The 20173-nt window shown below is 33.3% G+C and overlaps 1 protein-coding gene and 2 long non-coding RNA genes across 14 annotated transcripts in view; 1 reads left to right on the forward strand and 2 right to left on the reverse strand.

Annotated features, from left to right (window-relative positions):
- Nucleotides 1-6649: 6649 nt before the first annotated feature.
- LOC142222539 (uncharacterized) lies at nt 6650-7121 on the forward strand. Its single transcript, XR_012718323.1, has 2 exons — nt 6650-6863; nt 6926-7121. It is a non-coding gene; the product is annotated as an uncharacterized LOC142222539 (long non-coding RNA).
- A 1249-nt stretch (nt 7122-8370) lies between these two features.
- Nucleotides 8371-8922, reverse strand: LOC142222538 (uncharacterized). Its single transcript, XR_012718322.1, has 2 exons — nt 8606-8922; nt 8371-8547 (listed from the first exon to the last, which is right to left on the reverse strand). It is a non-coding gene; the product is annotated as an uncharacterized LOC142222538 (long non-coding RNA).
- A 3159-nt stretch (nt 8923-12081) lies between these two features.
- Nucleotides 12082-20173, reverse strand: part of tmod (tropomodulin) — a 545171-nt gene continuing 537079 nt past the window's right edge. For all 12 annotated transcript variants that reach the window (XM_075292733.1, XM_075292734.1, XM_075292732.1 and 9 more), the window contains one exon: nt 12082-14186. In XM_075292733.1, coding sequence (XP_075148848.1) covers nt 14125-14186 — 62 coding nt within the window. In that variant the 3' untranslated portion in view covers nt 12082-14124. The remainder of the gene's footprint in view (nt 14187-20173) is intronic.

Genomic DNA, 20173 nt, shown 5'->3' on the forward strand with positions numbered 1-20173 from the left:
AAAGATTGTCTGAAACGTTAACTGTTAATTAATTTCAAAATTTCGCAATTTTTCTACAATGAAATTACCATTTGTTTCGACTAAATTTAAATAATGTTTACCATTTTATTAATTTTTACTCTGTTTTCAACAAATTAAAATTAGCCATTAAAAATATGAATAAAGCAAGTTAAAAAAATCGAATTAAAAGAACTTCCTATTTAGTGAAAATAAAGAACAAATTTGGGATGCCATTTTTGGAAGTACTTTTAAAGCTGTGCCATTAGTAGAACTTCCAATCTTTTTTGCTGGGTAGCCAAAAAAAAATTAAAAAAAGTTTTCGAGTTAGTCTTTAAGACTGTAAAATAGTAAACGATGGTTGCTTGTCTAAAATTTCGTTTGGGAGGAAATAATTATTTATTTATTTTCAATATTGAATTTTTCTAAGAAACATATTTTTTAAACTGTAATTTTCTTGTTGTTATTTTTCATATAAATTATAGGCCGTCGCTAATATGAGTAACATTTCTGACAAATATCATGAACACACAACAAAATATTAGACATTGTTTAACGACATCTTATTAATGTTTTCCTTTAATAAATCATTGTATAAATAATATGGAATATTGCGGAAAATATTTCTTATTAATCTTAGCGTGGAATATTTTCCTAGATATATTTGGTTAATTAATAAATAGTTTACTAAAATGTAAACAAAATAAAAACCACCTGCTCTTCTTCCAAAAAAAATGTATTAATCAAATATTTTGACGTTGATGTTTCTATGCAGATACATATGTAATAACCAAATTTCTATTGTTTGCAAATGAATACCTAAAAAATTATCACATTTTATTTATGTATAAGCATTTGACAATAATGACTGAATTAATGACTAAACTAATGGTTCATTCAAACAATTATTGTGATGTGTACCAATGTTTGTATGTCCTCCATGTCAGAGACCAAAATAATAGCGGCATTTTCCACTGTTTTTGTTTTTTTTTTTTGTATGTGCGCTTTGCTATCGTATTATTTTTTGGTGTATCCAAAATATTTCCATATCTTATTGGATGTAGGTGGAATTTTTTTTAGCGGTCGATGTGTGTTAGAAAAAATTCCGTAGTTTCCGTGGAAATGTTTTGGCGAGCTTCTTATCGCATTTGCAATTCTATGATACTAAGATAAATTTTGCCAAGTTTTCTAAAAGTTTTCTATTTTTAGAATGTTTTATAAAACGTTAGCCATTATTATGTTAACTAAATACAAATAATAATATATAACTATAAAACACGTGTATATGATTTTATATCCAACAAAAACATAGAAGTTGTTCCCCTAATATTTCCTTTTAGGCCCTACTCATTTTTTCCACATCCAATGAAGTTCTTTGGACAAGTCTTAGTCTGTATGCTAGTTGATTATTTCTATAGAAAATTTTGTCAAAATGTTGTTTCTATAGAAAATTTTGTCAAAATTTTATTTCTAGAGAAAATTTGGTAAAAATTTTATTTCTATAGAAAATTTTGTCAACATTTTATTTCTAGAGAAAATTTGGTAAAAATTTTATTTCTATAGAAAATTTTGTCAACATTTCATTTCTAGAGAAAATTTTGTCAAAATGTTATTTCTATAGAAAATTTTGTAAAAATTTTATTTCTAGAGAAAATTTTGTCAAAATTTTATCCCTTTAGAAAATTTTGTCAACATTTTATTTCTAGAGAAAATTTTGTCAAAATTTTATTTCTATAGAAAACTTTGTCAACATTTTATTTCTAGAGAAAATTTGGTAAAAATTTTATTTCTAGAGAAAATTTTGTCAAAATGTTATTTCTATAGAAAATTTTGTAAAAATTTTATTTCTAGAGAAAACTTTATCAAAATTTTATTTCTATAAAAATTTTGTCAAAATTTTATTTCTATAAAATATTTTGTCAACATTTTATTTCTATAGAAAAATTTGTCAAAATTTTATTTCTATAGAAAAATTTCCCAAAATTTTATTTCTATTGAAAATTTTGTCAACATTTTATTTCTATAAAATATTTTGTCAGCATTTTATTTCTATAGAAAAATTTGTCAAAATTTTATTTCTATAGAAAATTTTGTCAAAATTTATTTTCTATAGAAAATTTTGTCAAAATTTTGTCAAAATTTTATTTCTATAAAAAATTTTGTCAAAATTTTATTTCTAGAGAAAATTTGGCAAAATTTTATTTCTATAGAAAATTTTGTCAAAATTTTATTTCTATAAAAAATTTTGTCAAAATTTTATTTCTAGAGAAAATTTGGCAAAATTTTATTTCTATAGAAATTTTGTCAAAATTTTATTTCTATAGAAAATTTTGTCAAAATTTTATTTCTATAGAAAATTTTGTCAAAATTTTATTTCTAGAGAAAATTTGGCAAAATTTTATTTCTATAGAAATTTTGTCAAAATTTTATTTCTATAGAAAATTTTTTCAACATTTTATTTCTATAGAAAATTTTGTCAACACTTTATTTCTATAGAAAATTTTGTAAAAATTTTATTCCTATAGAAAATTGTGTCAAAATTTTATTTCTTTAGAAAATTTTCCCAAAATTTTATTTCTATTGAAAATTTTGTCAACATTTTATTTCTATAATATATTTTGTCTAAATTTTATTTCTATAGAAAATTTTGAAAAAACATTTATTTCTATAGAAAATTTTGTCAAAATTTTATTTCTATAGAAAATTTTGTAAAAATTTTATATCTATAAAATATTTTGTCAAAATTTTATTTATAGAGAAAAATTTAGTCAAAATTTTATTTCTATAGAAAATTGTGTCAAAATTTTATTTCTATAGAAAATTTTGAAAAAAATTTATTTCTATAGAAAATTTTGTCAAAATTTTTTTGGTATTGAAAATTTTGTCAAAATTTTCTTGCTATAGAAATTTTTTCAAAATTTTATTTCTGTAGAAATTTTTTTTTTCCAAATTTTAGTTCAATACAAATTTTTTTCAAAATTTTATTTCTATATTTTAACAGGTTGGCTGATAACCCCGGTCTAACAAAGAAAAACACATTTTTTTGTCAAAATTCGTTTTTATTATTCAACATGGTTCCCTTCAAGAGCGATACAACGATTATAACGACCTTCCTTCGGTTTTGCCTCAAAATAGGCCTCAGTTTCGGCGATCACCTCTTCATTGCAGCCAAATTTTTTCCCTGCGAGCATCCTTTTGAGGTCTGAATACATAAAAAATTCGCTGGGGCCAGATCTGGAGAATACGGAGGGTGGGGAAGCAATTCGAAGCCCAATTCATGAATTTTTGCCATCGTTCTCAATGACCTGTGGCACGGTGCGTTGTCTTGGTGGAACAACACTTTTTTCTTCTTCATATGGGGCCGTTTTGCCGCGATTTCGACCTTCAAACGCTCCAATAACGCCATATAATAGTCACTATTGATGGTTATTCCCTTCTCAAGATAATCGATAAAAATTATTCCATGCGCATCCCAAAAAACAGAGGCCATTACTTTGCCATCGGATTTTTGAGTCTTTCCACGCTTAAGAGACGGTTCACCGGTCGCTGTCCACTCAGCCGACTGTCGATTGGACTCAGGAGTGTAGTGATGGAGCCATGTTTCATCCATTGTCACATATCGACGGAAAAACTCGGGTGTATTACGAGTTAACAGCTGCAAACACCGCTCAGAATCATCAACACGTTGTTGGTTTTGGTCAAATGTGAGCTCGCGCGGCACCCATTTTGCACAGAGCATATCCAAATATTGATGAATGATATGACCAACACGTTCCTTTGATAACTTTAAGGCCTCTGCTATCTCGATCAACTTCATTTTACGGTCATTCAAAATCATTTTGTGGATTTTTTTTATGTTTTCCGCAGTAACCACTCCGTGCTCATTTTACCACGCTTGAATTTTGCATAAAAATCAATTATTGTTGATTTCCCTGGGGTAGAGTCCGGAAACTCATTATCAAGCATCAGAAAACAGTATTTAATCAAATCAAAACACGAAATTCCTTTTTTTCCATTTTTTTCACAATAACAAAAGTTGCTTCACAAAAGACGTTCTATCTCACAAACTAATTGACTTACAGACGTCAAATTTTGACACGAATCATTTGAAGGTTGGTACTATATAAAAATGATATGCATTTAATACTAGCGACGCCATCTATGTGTCAGACCGGGGACTTACAGCCAACCTGTTATATAGAAATAAATAGAAATAAAATGTGTCACAATTTTACTTCTATAGAAAATTTTTCAAAATTTTTTTTCTATAGAACTTTTTTGTTTTAAATTTTATTTTTACAGAATTTTTTTTTTCAAAATTTATTTCTATTGAAAATTTCGTCAAAATTTTATTTCTATAACATATTTGTCAAAATTTTATTTCTATAGAAAATTTTGTCAAAATTTTATTTCTATAGAAAATTTTGTCAACATTTTATTTCTATAGAAAATTCTGTCAAAATTTTATTTCTAGGACCCACTAAACTTTTCGGAACTAAAACACAAATTTTGATCTCTCTCGAGTAAAATAATAATTAATTTGGTTTTATTGATTAAAACTAGTTTATGATCGGTTGGTTGTGAGAACTCAGAGTCATCGTCTGATGATGATCGGTATTTAGGTAGAGATGCGGATGTGGGTGCCTTGACGATAGGTAGTTTATGAGAATTTGGTTCGCTGATGTTCGATAGTGGATGAAACGGTCGGTTCGTCCATTATCGGAAGTTGATGAGAAATTGGCTTCTTTGATGATCGGTAATTGATGAAAACTTTGGTTCGTGAGTGATCGATAATTGATGGTTCATTGATGATCGGACACTGTTGTATTCGTTGAAATGTAGATGATTATTTGCTGCTGGGTATTTAGGTCGGTTCACCATTGTGAAGTTGCGTATTCTTCGATTTGTAGTTTTGTAGGTGTTCGGGAATTGCTAGTGTTGATAGAGTTAAGGCCAGGTTATGCATCCAAAAACGGGTCGTAAGCGTAGCGTGGCGTGGCGTGGCGTGTCAGCTGTTTGTTTTTGATATACGACAAGAGGTGTGAATGTGACACGAAATTGTCGTGACTCACGCTTGAGTCGTGATTCACGCTGACGGCAACGGCGTGAGTGTGCGTGAGTCACGAAAATAATATATTCGTGAGTGTGCGTGAGTAACGAATTTCGGAAAAACATACTCACAAAAATAATTCCGCGTACGAACATAAAATTTTTACGAGTTCAATTCATTTATAATTTTAGTAACATCCTGGGTGTTAAGAGTTTTATAACGCTATCGATTTTAATCATACTCATGTTTTTAATCAGGTTCTATAGGTAAATTACTCATAAAATTATTCGTGAGTCACGACATTTAAAAGATTTTCGTGCGTGAGTGTGAGTGAGTACAAATTTTCTTTTCGTGAGCGTGAGTCCTACCAAAAAATATCGTGCGTGAGTGTGTGAATAAGATTTCTCCGTCGTGAGTGTGCGTGAGTAAAATATTACTCACGTGCACACCTCTATATACGACAGCCCATACAAACGATTATCCAACGTTTGCACAACGTAAGCGTGTCGTAAGAATCAGAAAAAAAACAAAAATTTACGTGTCGTTGTCGTATCAACTGATCAAAAAACAAGCGTGATCGATGAAAATGCGATTAGCCTGAAAATACATATATTCAATTAAAAATGTGATATTGTGTTGTTTTCGGTTAAAATGGATGATGAGAAATTAATATTTTACGTGAAATTCATTTAAAATGTTGCCGTTATGTTACGGCTACGCTACATTTTTAGATGCATAACCACCCCTTTAATTATTGGTGAAGCGGTGTGGTATAAGCCGAGATGCGGTAGTCGTTCCAGGGTTGGTAATAGCATCGGTTACAATCGGTTTTAGTATTACTTAAATTAGGGTTGCCGGATTCAAATGGCCTATTGTCTGGAATTTTGGAAAAAAATTGGCTGGATTTAAAAAAATCTGGATTTCGTAAATCCCCAAATATGAGAAATAAAACTATGTATTTATTAAAATATTGAAATAAATAATAAAAACACAGCAAAATATCTACACCCAGAAAAAAGTGCCTTCGAAACTAAAGGAAAAAATTTTCATCAATATAGTTTATCCATTTTATTTCCATTAAGGTAAATTTTTGTGAAAAATAATAAAATTTACTCGTTTCAGTAAAAAAATCCTAAACTGTAAGCAGTTAGGAATAGTTCATTAACTAGAATAAGGCATGGAATTTTACTCATACTATTTTCTTCGCTGGGTATAAGAATTTACTACTGAAAAAGAAAATTTTATTCACCGATAACAAAGCATTCGTAAAAATAAACAAAAACCGAACTAAAACCAAGTTTCCTCAAAATTAGTAAAATTTCTTATAAAATGATAATTGCGACTTCCTTTATAATAGAAAGTTTTTCATACATACGAACAACACTTGGCATAGAAAAATATTTTAGTTCATTCGTACTAAGAAGTATGCAATCCTTTCAAAACTTAAGGAAACACACTTGTTAGAATATAGGAAATTTTCCTAAATTTCTATTGTCTACCTGTAATCGATACCTGTCATCGTAATCGATGTGTTTGCGCGTGGGTGTAATCGATATATTTGCGCGTCGGTTGTTTTTTTTAGTTGGAATCGCGTTGTTTTGGTATACGGAGAGATTGTTAAAAAATAATATGGTAAAATAATATAATAAATAACAAATAAAATATATAAAATATTTGTTATTTTAAATTAGTGAGAAAAATGTTCGTTTTTTTTTAAATAAATCTATCAATGTTCGTGATAGTGTATAAAGAAAGAAAACACCAGCAGAATAATAACCCTTTCATTTGTCTTCATTTTGGAATATTCAATTATCAGGTAATATTCAGTGACGCTAACCTTTTGCAACAAAAATGTTTTATGATTTTTTATATTTGTAGGTATTGAAATTGTAAAAGGAGGACAAAATCGTTAGGCAGCAACTTATTAAAAGTGAAAAGTACAAGAAGAAGAAAAAGTGCGTTTTACAGTTGATAATATCACACGGAAATTGGAAATAGTGGAATAATAAACTAATATTTCAAAGAGATTCGATGCTGTTGATTCTTAATAAATATATTCAATATATTAATAAAACATGTCTTTTATTGAAGATAAAATTGCTTATAGAAATAAATAAAATTGTATTTAAAAACGAAGGTAAGCAGTTCTAATTATGAAGTAAAAGTTTTACCACAAATGTGTAAGATTTGTCGAAATGAATGAAAAAATTTCAATAAAATCATTCCATATATGAATTCAAATTAGTTAAATTTTTTCATTCTGTAGTATAGTGGTATATAAATATAGGAAAATGTTAACTAATATATGGAATGCATTATTCCTAATTTCTACGAAAATCACATCGTTCAAACAAATAAAAATGTCTTTGGCGCTATACGAAGTTCAACTTTCTTCACAATGAGTTCATTTTAACTTAAAGAAGGGGTCACTTTTTTCTGGGTGTACAATTCAGTATTTGCATAAACATAAAATAAATTAAATTTAAATAAATTTAATTAAATTTTTGCATCTCCAAAAGGCACCGGAAGTCAAATCTAGGGATCGGTTTATATGGAGGCTATATATATAATTATGAACCGATATGGACCAATTTTTACATGGTTGTTAGAGACCATATACTAACACCACGTACCAAGTTTCAACCGAATCGGATGAAGTTTGCTCCACGAAGAGGCTACAGAGTTCAAATATGGGGATGGGTTTATATGGGGGCTATATATAATTATGGACCGATGTGGACCAATTTTTGCATGGTTGTTAGAGACCATATACTAACACTATGTACCAAATTTCAGCCGGATCGCATGAAATTTGCTTCTCTTAGGGGCCTCGCAAACCAAATCGGGGGATCGGTTTATATGGGGGCTATATATAATTATGGACCGATGTAGACCAATTTTTGCATGGTTGTTAGAGACCATATACTAACACCATGTACCAAATTTCAGCCGGATCGGATGAAATTTGCTTCTCTTAGAGGCCTCGCAAGCCAAATTTTAGGGTCCGTTTATATGGGGGCTATACGTAAAAGTGGACCGATATGGCCCATTTGCAATACCATCCGACCTACATCAATAACAACTACTTGTGCCAAGTTTCAAGTCGATAGCTTGTTTCGTTCGGAAGTTAGCGTGATTTCAACAGACGGACGGACGGACGGACAGGCTCAGATCGACTCAGAATTTCACCACGACCCAGAATATATATACTTTATGGGGTCTTAGAGCAATATTTCGATGTGTTACAAACGGAATGACAAAGTTAATATACCCCCCATCCTATGGTGGTGGGTATAAAAAGGTGAACAAAAAGAAACAAGTAGTTGGTGAAAATGAAAGTATTATTTATATATTTTGGCGAAATACATTTAAGAAAATGTAATTTTACTTGCATTTAGGGAAACGGAACAAAGAAAGGAGCTCAGTAGCCGCTTCAAAAAGCTCATTTTCCAAGAACGTTTTTAAAAGCTTCTTTTGACAGACGAAAGCGTCTTTTAACTCTATGGATGTTAAAACACAATTAGTTAAAAGCACTCACTTCAAAATAGAATCACTTACAGGTAATGCTAAACGACTGCTTTTGTCTCGAATATTTTTCCTTATTAATGCCACTTTGTACTCATCCTCTGAATCCGAAGACGAGGAAAACAAAAACAGATGGATTCATAATAATTTTTACACATATACATATTTTGATCACAAAAAGTTATTTTGAAATCATCTTTTGCTTCCAATTTCTTATTACCATATGTTTACAGCAATGTAAAAAAAAGTAGTAGACAAAATAAATTACGATCGAATGCGGTGATCCAAAATTTTACAGCGATCGAAATGTTTCTCGATACGAAACAGAACTCGATGACGAATGCGGTGATTTGGCCCCGGATCGGATGAATTTTGCTTCTCCAAGAGGCTCCGTAGATCAAATCTGGGGAACGGTTTATATGGGGGCTATATATAATTATGGACCGATATGGACCGATTTTTGCATGGTCCTTAGAGACCATATAACACCACATACCAAATTTCAACCGAATCGGATGAATTTTGCTCTTCCAAGAGGTTCCGGAGGTCAAATCTGGGGATCGATTTATATGGGGGCTATATATGATTATGGACCGATATGGATTAATTTTGGCATGTTTGTTAAAGACCATATACTAACACCACGTACCAAATTTCAACCGGATCGGATGAATTTTGTATCTCCAAAAGGCACCAAAAGTAATATCTAGGGATCGGTTTATATGGGGTCTATAAATAATTATGGACGATGTGGACCAATTTTTGCATGTACGTTAGAGACATACACCATGTACCAAATTTCAGCCGGATCGGATAAAATTTGTTTCTCTTAGAGGTACCGCAAGCCAAATCTGGGGATCGGTTTATTTGGGGGCTGTATATAATTATGGACCAATGTGGACCAATTCCTGCATGGTTGTTAGAGATCATATACTAACACCACTTACCAAATTTCATCCGGATCGGATTAAATTAGCTTCTCTTAGAGGCTCCACAAGCCAAATCTGGGGAACGGTTTATATGGGGGCTATATATAATTATGGACCGATGTGGACCAATTGTGCATGGTTGTTAGAGACCATATACTAACACCATGTACCAAATTTCAGCCAGATCGGATGAAATATGCTTCTCTTAGAGGCTTTGCAAGCCAAATCTGGAGGTCCGTTTATATGGAGGCTATACGTAAAATTGGTCCGATATGGCCCATTTGCAATACCATCCGACCTGCATCAATAACAACTAAAGGGTGATTTGTTAAGAGCTTGATAACTTTTTTAAAAAAAAAAACGCATAAAATTTGCAAAATCTCATCGGTTCTTTATTTGAAACGTTAGATTGGTCCATGACATTTACTTTTTGAAGATAATTTCATTTAAATGTTGACCGCGGCTGCGTCTTAGGTGGTCCATTCGGAAAGTCCAATTTTGGGCAACTTTTTCGAGCATTTCGGCCGGAATAGCCCGAATTTCTTCGGAAATGTTGTCTTCTAAAGCTGGAATAGTTGCTGGCTTATTTCTGTAGACTTTAGACTTGACGTAGCCCCACAAAAAATAGTCTAAAGGCGTCAAATCGCATGATCTTGGTGGCCAACTTACCGGTCCATTTCTTGAGATGAATTGTTCTCCGAAGTTTTCCCTCAAAATGGCCATAGAATCGCGAGCTGTGTGGCATGTAGCGCCATCTTGTTGAAACCACATGTCAACCAAGTTCAGTTCTTCCATTTTTGGCAACAAAAAGTTTGTTAGCATCGAACGATAGCGATCGCCATTCACCGTAACGTTGCGTCCAACAGCATCTTTGAAAAAATACGGTCCAATGATTCCACCAGCGTACAAACCACACCAAACAGTGCATTTTTCGGGATGCATGGGCAGTTCTTGAACGGCTTCTGGTTGCTCTTCACTCCAAATGCGGCAATTTTGCTTATTTACGTAGCCATTCAACCAGAAATGAGCCTCATCGCTGAACAAAATTTGTCGATAAAAAAGCGGATTTTCTGCCAACTTTTCTAGGGCCCATTCACTGAAAATTCGACGTTGTGGCAGATCGTTCGGCTATTCATGATGAAATGTCAAAGCATACTGAGCATCTTTCTCTTTGACACCATGTCTGAAATCCCACGTGATCTGTCAAATACTAATGCATGAAAATCCTAACCTCAAAAGAATCACCCTTTACTTGTGCCAAGACGGACGAAACAACACGTACACTGATGTGGCAGCCGCTGGCCAATGGATGGGGTCCATCGGGTCAATCCGGTACACAGAACCCGCCGCCGCTTTTCACTACATGGACGGCGGAAGTACACAGGCAGTTGAATGTCAGAGTCGATGGAGTAACAATTCCGACAACAAATTACCCCAAGATTCTCGGGATCACATTCGACAGCCTTTATAAGTCGTCCGCCCATGCCACTGCAATTTGTGATAAGCTCGGCGGTAGAAACAAGGTCCTCAAGTCGCTTGCCGGCAGAACTTGGGGTGCGGACAAAGAAACCTTGTTAACTACATATAAGGCAATTGGCCGGTCCGTGGTAAACTATGCAGCGCCAGTGTGGACACCTCAAACGAGCGATACGCAGTGGAATAACATACAGACCTGTCAGAACACTGCACTTAGAACCGCAACAGGATGTCTCCGCAGTACACCCCTGGATCACCTTTATGCGGAGACCAAGATCATCCCAGTGCGTCGACACAACTACATGTTGTCAAAGCAGTACCTCTTGGGTTGCCATCGAAGTTGTCATCCGAATCACCGTCTTGTGGATAGACAACCCCCACCAAGGAATGTAAGGGTTGATCTTCACCTTCTAGAGCCAGAGATCCAGCGTTACAAAAGAGAGCCTCTAGATCGGGCAGCATACGAGACAGGTCTGAACAGGATTCATGAGGATACTGTAGCTGAAGCGGTGAGAAGCTACAAGGTTAATCCTGTTCTCGGAGTCCGACCGCCGCCCATTGCGCTGGAGGAGAGAGACCTCCCACGACAGACAAGCCCAACCAAGATCAGGCAAGTGCAGACGCCTCAATTCATACTTATCAATGATTGATAGCAGCGTAGTTGACGTGTATCTCATATGTAATAAAGGGCCACATGACACTCGTCACCTTTTTGCTTGCCCAGCTAAGCCTATCCGTCTCACTACCAGATCACTCTGGACACACCCCATCCTTGTCGCAGAGTTCCTTGATCTGGCTACCAGCTGAACTACACAAGCATAGAACAAAATGGATGAAACTACATTAAAAACTGTTACAACAGCAACAACTTGTGCCAAGTTTCAAGTCGATAGCTTGTTTCGTGATTTCAACAGACGGGACGGACATGCTTAGATCTGAGTCGATCTCACCGATTTCACCACGACCCAGACTATATATACTTAAGAGCAATATTTCGATGTGTTACAAACGGAATGACAAAGTGACCGCCCGTCCTATGGTGGAGGGCATAGAAATATATGTATATTTACCTTTATTTTTAAATTCCAAATGAAACGAAAACAATTGATATTTTTTTTTAATTTTTTTATTGATTTTTTTTGTAATTTTTTTCTTAAATTTTTTCTTTGTTTACATTTTACATAATTTATAAGCATTTATTATTCATTATTTATGTTGGTTTTTCTTTTTGTTTTTTTTGTTTGTGTTTTAATATATAAAGTGTAATTATTTATTTATATATAATTGTTGTTGTGTTTTACCATGGTTGTGTTTTTTAATTTAAATTATACAATTGTTTGATGATTTTTAATTAAAAATAAAAAAAAATATTACATTAAGGGCTTGTGATAAACATTTTCTTTATATTATTTTGCAAATATCATAAAAAGAAATAATTCAAAAAAATATATATATTGCAAAATATAAACAAAAAATAAATGTATTTTGTAATAAAATATACAAAAAAATATATATAATGACAAAGCAAAATTCAATCAAAATAGAGGGGAAATGAAAAACATTAGGTGGCGTATAAAAAAAATTCAAAAAATTATATTTCAACTTAGATTATTTAAAAAATTCAAACCAAAAAAAAAAAAAAACTAAATAAAATTATAGTTTTATGAAAAAAGCATATATAAATATAATTGATTGAGTGTTTGCTGGTTGGTGATTTGTATTACAACTATGTGAATTTTTTTTATTGATATTATAAAAGCTGTATTTCTTGTATATTTTTTATTCTGATAATTTAACTTTTTTTAATTTTTTGTTTATTAAATACGTGTGAGAGCTTTGTTGTGAAATGAAGCCTGTTGTTGGGTGATTGATTTTACCACTTACGTTTTTTTTTGTATTTTATTTTCTAAAGCATGCCTTGTTAGAAAATTATCCTAATGAAAAGAAACTTACAACAATTAAGGAAAATTCTAAGTAGTTACCATTTATAAGTGAAATTTATAAGCAAATGTCTTTTTCTTAATTTGTTTTGTTTGTTCATAATATTCTTTTCCTACTGAAAAATTATATTTTTTTTTTGTTTTGTTTGCAAGTGGTTTTTGAAATTACAAGAGAAACAAATAACAACAACAAGATTCACACTTTTATAGATATTTTTGAAAAATTTGAAGAACAATAGAAAAAAAAAACTCTTAGGTCGAAAACCTTTGTTGTTAGTACCTATCTCATTTAATATCATAATTTATTATGGTTTTAAATTTTTTAATAAATAAATTAATGTGTAATAAAATTTTAAAAATTTTGAAAGAAATTAGTATAGGGCTCGCATTACGCCATTGTATAGTAACTCAAATATTTAAGTATTTCCATCTCAATATTTTTTTCCAATATTATAAATCAATCTACTTTTAATTTAATTTTAATAGTAATCGATTTCAATTTGGAAAAAATGCATGGTGCTCTACTATGGAGACTTAAAACATTTTTCCTTCAAATGATACAGATTTTGCTGTTCTTTCATTTTTTTATGGAAAATGGAAGTTTAAAAATTATGGGTTAATATACAACATTGTGAAAGTAGCGATCTAATATTTTAAAGAAAATTTCAAATTATTAACAGTAAAAATATATAAAATTTCTTATACAATTAATATCATTTTAATTTTATATGATTCGTTTTAACATTTAAAAATTAAATATTATTCATTGCCATATAAAATGATTGGATTTAGTTTTAAATCGTATCAACATATAAATGAACAATGAATACATTTTGAAAAAATAAATATTAAAACAAAAAAAAAAGTATCTATTCTCTTCAAATTTTCAATAAAAAACAAAGCTTTTGTTTGCCTATGTATGAAAAATTGCAACAAATATAAATTATACCATTGTAATATTATAACACGAAAGTTTACAAATCCATCTGAACCATGGAAAATTGATAAAATTCTTTCAAATTTTTTCACAACAATTTTCCTTTGTTGTTTCTTATATATACTAAACTACATACACAAAATACATATGTGCAATTTATTTCATATATAAAATACATAATTTCATATGTAAAATCTATATAATTTGTTGAAATGTGAAAATTGTGTGTGTGTGTGAATTTCTTTATTGTATCAACTCTAGCTTCTAACTTTATTGATAAAAGCCAATGGTATAATTTCTGCCGAAATGTCCCATGCGTCGCTGACGTCCAGCTAAATGAGAAATAAATTTTAAAAAAATATATATTATTAATTAATTGAATCATATTATACAGTAAATATTATCATAGGAAAACTCTAATATAAAATAACACATAGGGTTGTTGAACTAAAAACAAATCAAAGGATTAGAAAGAGTGATATAAAAAAGAATTAAAAATATTTGATATATTAAAAAAAAAATATTACAGGAACATTGAAAAATATTTTCATTACTATAATTTTTATGTTATGTAAGATATATGTATATTTATATTATATTATATTATATAAACAAGTATATATAGCCAAAGATCGGCCTGGCCGAATCTGGTACCTATACAATAATTTTTTTTTGAAAACATATCTTTGCAATGGATAGTCATATATAACATCCCAACTGACTGAGGATAAACAAGTATATACGGCCGTAAGTTCGGCCAGGCCGAATCTTATGTACCCTCCACCATGGATAGCGTAGAAACTTCTACGAAAGACTGACATCCACAATCGAATTACTTGGGTTGTGGTATCATAAAACTTCTTAACATTGTTTTCTAAATTGTGAGTTAGTCCATACGTGGTATATATTAGACAAAAATAATAATAATTACGAATCGACATGGAAATTGAAATATGGGGGTCGCTTATATGGGGGCAATATAGAATTATGAATTTGATATGGACCAATTTTTGTATGATTGGGGATCGATTTATCTGAGGGCTATATATAACTATAGACCGATATGGACCTAATTAGGCATGGTTGTTAACGGCCATATACACAATGTATCAAATTTCAACTGACTCTGATGAAATTTGCTCCTTCAATCGGGATCGGTTTATATGGGGTCCCGCTCCTGGTTGACGGTGATATATAAACGATGTGTAAACTTAGCATTTATTCCAGAAACGTGGAGGGAAACAAAAGTCGTCTTCATACCTAAGCAGGAAAAGCCTCTCACTCGAGTGCGAAGGATTTCCGACCAATCAACTTGTCCTCATTCCTACTTAAGACCCTGGAGAGGATGATAAACATGTATCTTATGGCGTTTTCTTTTCTTGTAAAAAATGCACACATTTTTTGCATTTTGCCCGGAAAATGTACTCTTTAGGTTCTTTTCTATAAAAAACAGGCAAAAGTGCGAAAAGGCTTCGAATTCTGTTGTGAAAATAGCGCCACGCATAGAGGCAAATTACGGGCATTTTCAGCACTGCCAACAAACGAGAGTGCTGCGATTGCCCTGTTTCCTTCTTTGAATTCTTTTCTGCCCGCTGAAATGATAGCATTTTTTTAGGTTTCTGGTAACATTTTAAAAATGCGCATTCTGTACAGACAAAATGAAGGCAAAGCACTTTTTTTTTAGAAAAGAAAACACCATTAGACCTAGCGTGGATTCAAGTTTGCTCTCGAAACGACAGCATGCATACTCGAAGGGCAGGTCTACTGAGACCGCATTGCATGAACTAGTCAGCTTTATTGAAAGCTCACTATCTGTCAAAGAATACACAGTCGTGGCGTTTCTAGACATCGAAGGGGCGTTCAATAATGTCCATCCGAGCTCGATATTAAATGGACTGACAACTCTGAATGTTGATCCAGGTATACTTAGGCTGTTAGACGAACTTCTAATAAAGAGACGTATTTCAGCCACACTAGGTCAAGCAAACATACAAAGGTATGTGAACAGAGGCACTCCCCAAGGAGGAATTCTATCACCTCTTCTTTGGAGTGTTGCTATAAACAACCTTCTGGTTTCCCTAGAAAATGAAAGGATAAAAGTGGTGGCATACGCAGATGATGTGACGCTAGCAGTCAGGGGAAAATTCCCATCCACAATCAGAGATATTATACAGAGAGCTCTCCGGATGACTGAGAAATGGGCGAAAGATAATGGTCTTGATGTAAATCCAACAAAGACAGAACTAGTCATGTACTGCAAAGATCGCAAAACTCCCACGGTTAGGCCCATTTCCTTAGGGGGTATTGAAATTCCCTTTAGTGAGTGTGCAAAAACCTTGGCGTTATTTTGGACAGGAAGCTGAATTTTAGGCTTAATATTGAAGAGAGAGCGAGAAAAGCCACGGTAGCTCGTGGCTTTTCTCGCTCGTGCAAAAAGGCAATAGGGAAAAAGTGGGGACTAAAACCAAAAATTGTGCATTGGCTATACACGGCAGTAGTTAGACCTATAATGCTATATGGTGTTGTAGTCTGGTGGCCGGCACTTCATAAACCGACTTGTTTAGATAAAGTTCAGCGTATGGCGAGCTTATCTCAGGCGCATTTAGTAAGACAGGAACAGACTCCCTTAATGTCATGCTACATCTATTGCCTTTAGACATTTTGGCCAAACAGTCAGCTGCAACAACGGCTGTGCGGTTGCGCGAGCTATCGCTGTGGTCGGAAAAAATGTACGGTCATAGTTCGGTCCTCAAAGTAATGCCAGATGTGCCTAACGTAGTGGATTACACTCTGGCAAAACCACTTTTCGACAAAAAGTTTGAAACTCTAATTCCCAACAGTGAGGCGTGGTGTACACAGACCCCGGGGAATAAAAGATATATAGATTTCTATACTGATGGCTCCAAATTGAATAGACAAGTGGGGTTCGGAGTATATTCTAAAGATCTGGAAATTCGAATTGCGAAAAGATTACCTAATCACTGTAGTGTTTTTCAGACTGAAATATTGGCAATAAGAGAGGTGGTGAATTGGCTGAGAAGTAATGTTCCAACAAATATTGGCATTAATATATACTCAGACAGTCAACCTGCAATAAAATCCTTGAACTCTGTGTTCCTTAACTCGAAAACGGCCAAAGACTGCCGCAAATCTCTCAACGAGATGGCTGAGCAGTACAATATTCACCTAATATGGGTGCCTGGCCATAGGAACATACCGGGGAACTGCGAAGCAGATGTGTTAGCAAGGCTAGGAACTACCTTACATATTCCAGGGGAACTAGAATCTGTTGGTATGCCTCTGGCCACCTGCAAGCTCTTACTGTGTGAGAAGGCTGTTATGATGGCCAATATTCGATGGGAGAATTGCAAGGGTTGTAACGACACCAAGCAAATATGGCCCCATTTAAACTTAAACCGCACACTAGATAGGCTAGTGTTCTCGAGACGTCAGATATCACTCCTGATATCTGCTATAACGGGTCGCTGCCTGATAGGCGATTTTGCAAAAACTATTGACGCGAAGTATAATGACTATTGTATGAGCTGTCATGATGCGGAGGAAACAGAATCAATTGAGTGTCTATAGGTGCGAAGTATAAGCGAATTTTAGGAGCATATAGCTTTAGATTACTGGCGGACCTGGAAAACGTTAACTTAAGCAGTTTGTTAATGTTTTTGGAGCAATCTGGTTCGTTCCACAAAAGTAAATAATAGAGAAGGTTCAGTGGTTAAGACTAGAAGTGCCCATATGTAATAGGTACTTTTAGTTATATGTGGTATCACAATGGACTGAATAGTCTAAGTGAGCCTGAAATTTAATCGGGCTGCCACTTTAACTTAACTTAACCTATATGGGGGCTATATATGATTATGGACTGATCTGGACCACTTTTGGCATGGTTGTTAGATACCATATACTACCACCACGTACCAAATTTCAACCAGATCGGATGAATTTTGCTTCTCCAAAAGGCAACGCAGGTCAAATGTGGGGATCGGTTTATATGGGGGCTATATATAATTATGGACTGATATAAACCAATTCCTGCATGGTTGGTGGATACCACATACTAACATCACGTACAAAATTTCAACCGAATCGGATGAATTTTGCTCTTCCAAGGGACTCCGGAGGTCAAATCTGGTGATCGGTTTATATGGGGGCTATATATAATTATGGACCGATTTCGAACAATTTTTGCATGGGTGTTTGAGGCCATATATTAACACCACGTATCAAATTTCAACTGAATCAGATGAATTTTCGTCTTCCAAGAGGCTCCGGAGGTCAAATCTGGTGATCGGTTTATATGGGGGCTATATATAATTATGGACCGATGTGGACCAATTTTTGCATGGTTGTTAGAGACCATATACTACCACCATGTACCAAATTTCAGCCGGATGGGATGAAATTTGCTTCTCTTAGAGCAATCGCAAGCCAAATTTGGGGGTCCGTTTTTATTGAGGCTATACGTAAAAGTGGACCGATATGGCCCATTTGCAATACCATCCCACCTACGCCAATAACAACTACTTGTGCCAAGTTTCAAGTCGATAGCTTGTTTCGTTCGGAAGTTAGCGTGATTTCAACAGACGGACGGACGGACGGATGGACATGCTCAGATCGACTCAGAATTTCACCACGACCCAGAATATATATACTTTATGGGGTCTTAGAGCAATATTTCCGATGTGTTACAAACGGAATGACAAAGTTAATATACCCCCATCCTATGGTGGAGGGTATAAAAATGGTGTGAATTCTCTTCTGTCTGGGTCTGTAGAAAATTATAAGAACTTAGGGACTTGATTATGGACTTTTGAGGCCATAAGTGTTTTTTTTTATACCCTGCACTACGCTTTGGAAAGGGTATGGAGACGAGATAGGCACATCCCAATAAACACAAGCACTGGAGAAATGCTTATATTCAATAAGCTTTCAAACATTTTTTCAAAGAATTAACTTAAAATTCAATTTGAGAAATTGTTGAGAAAATCGCGTTCTCAGCAAAAAACAGACATTACCCTCAACAGTAGAATTCAACACGTTAGCAACAATTTCTCAACATATTAGCAACTACTTTTCAAACTAAATTTAATTTTAATGCTTTAAACCTATTGGAAGATTTGTTGAAGGCAAGCTATTTACAAAGCCATTTGAATTAATGTTGAAGATGGGAATCACTTTTGGCGTTCGAACGTAATTTGGATAGAACCCAGGTCCCCTCGTATGCAAAGCGGACACCCATGAACCCGTAACCCTTTCTATACACGGGTTTTGTAGGTAGATTTTGTGCCGATTATAGGAAGGAAGTGTTCGGAACTGATATTTACAGTGGGCACAATTTTCGATCCACACTATAAGTTGACTTTAATAATCGTAAAAAAACAAATTAGTAGTCAAACATAACGATCGTCTTAGGGTTTTTCCTACTTATTAATATATAAATATTTTTACTACATTCTTCAAAGTTTCTCCCACTCGACTCTACGATTCTGATTTGTCCTTCAACAGGTTTTAAATGCATTTCAGAGCGATGAACTGTAAGAGACTCGACAATAATTATAGGAATTTGCGAATATAGAGAAAATGAATTTACTGCAAATGTATTTAGTTTTATAATTCTAGATTTCTGTGTATTGAATTAATATTAAGTAAAGTGCATAGTAGAACAAACTATTAAATTCCTTAATTAGTCATTCATACATATGACAGTAGGGCCCCATCCAACTACTACAAAAGATGACTCAAAACAAAAAATTCCCAAGTAGAAACGCCCAAAACGCAATATTTAAAAAAGGAGGTCAAGAGTTCTGCGATGTAACCATAGTAAGAAAAATTCATAATAAAAATATCAATGACCTATTAAAAACAGCAGAACCCCGTTTATTTAGAACCTTCGAAAATATCTTATAGAATATTTATGAAGAAAATTAATTTGAAATAAGATGTCAGTGCGACATGAATGAATAAAGGAGAAAGACTAATCGCGAGTAAAGAAATTACACGTGATCACCTTTTGAACTTATGAAAACTACCAGACTATAATAAACACGAGATTATTTTTTCAAGACGCATATAGGCAAATTGTTTATGATAGTCATTGACATTTAAATTTCACGAGACAAGCAAACACGAGTAGTAAACATATTGTTTCTATATTACTCATTCGTTGATATTAATTATTAGATTCTAGGAGACTAACAACAATTTACCGAAAAAAACGGGGCATACTCACGATTACCACTCGTGCCCACGATAACCTACCAAAACATCTATAGAAATATTTTATTTCTATAGAAAATTTTCTCAA

The sequence above is a fragment of the Haematobia irritans genome, chromosome 1 (genome assembly GCF_050003625.1).
Source record: "Haematobia irritans isolate KBUSLIRL chromosome 1, ASM5000362v1, whole genome shotgun sequence".
Classification (NCBI taxonomy): Eukaryota; Metazoa; Arthropoda; class Insecta; order Diptera; family Muscidae; genus Haematobia; species Haematobia irritans.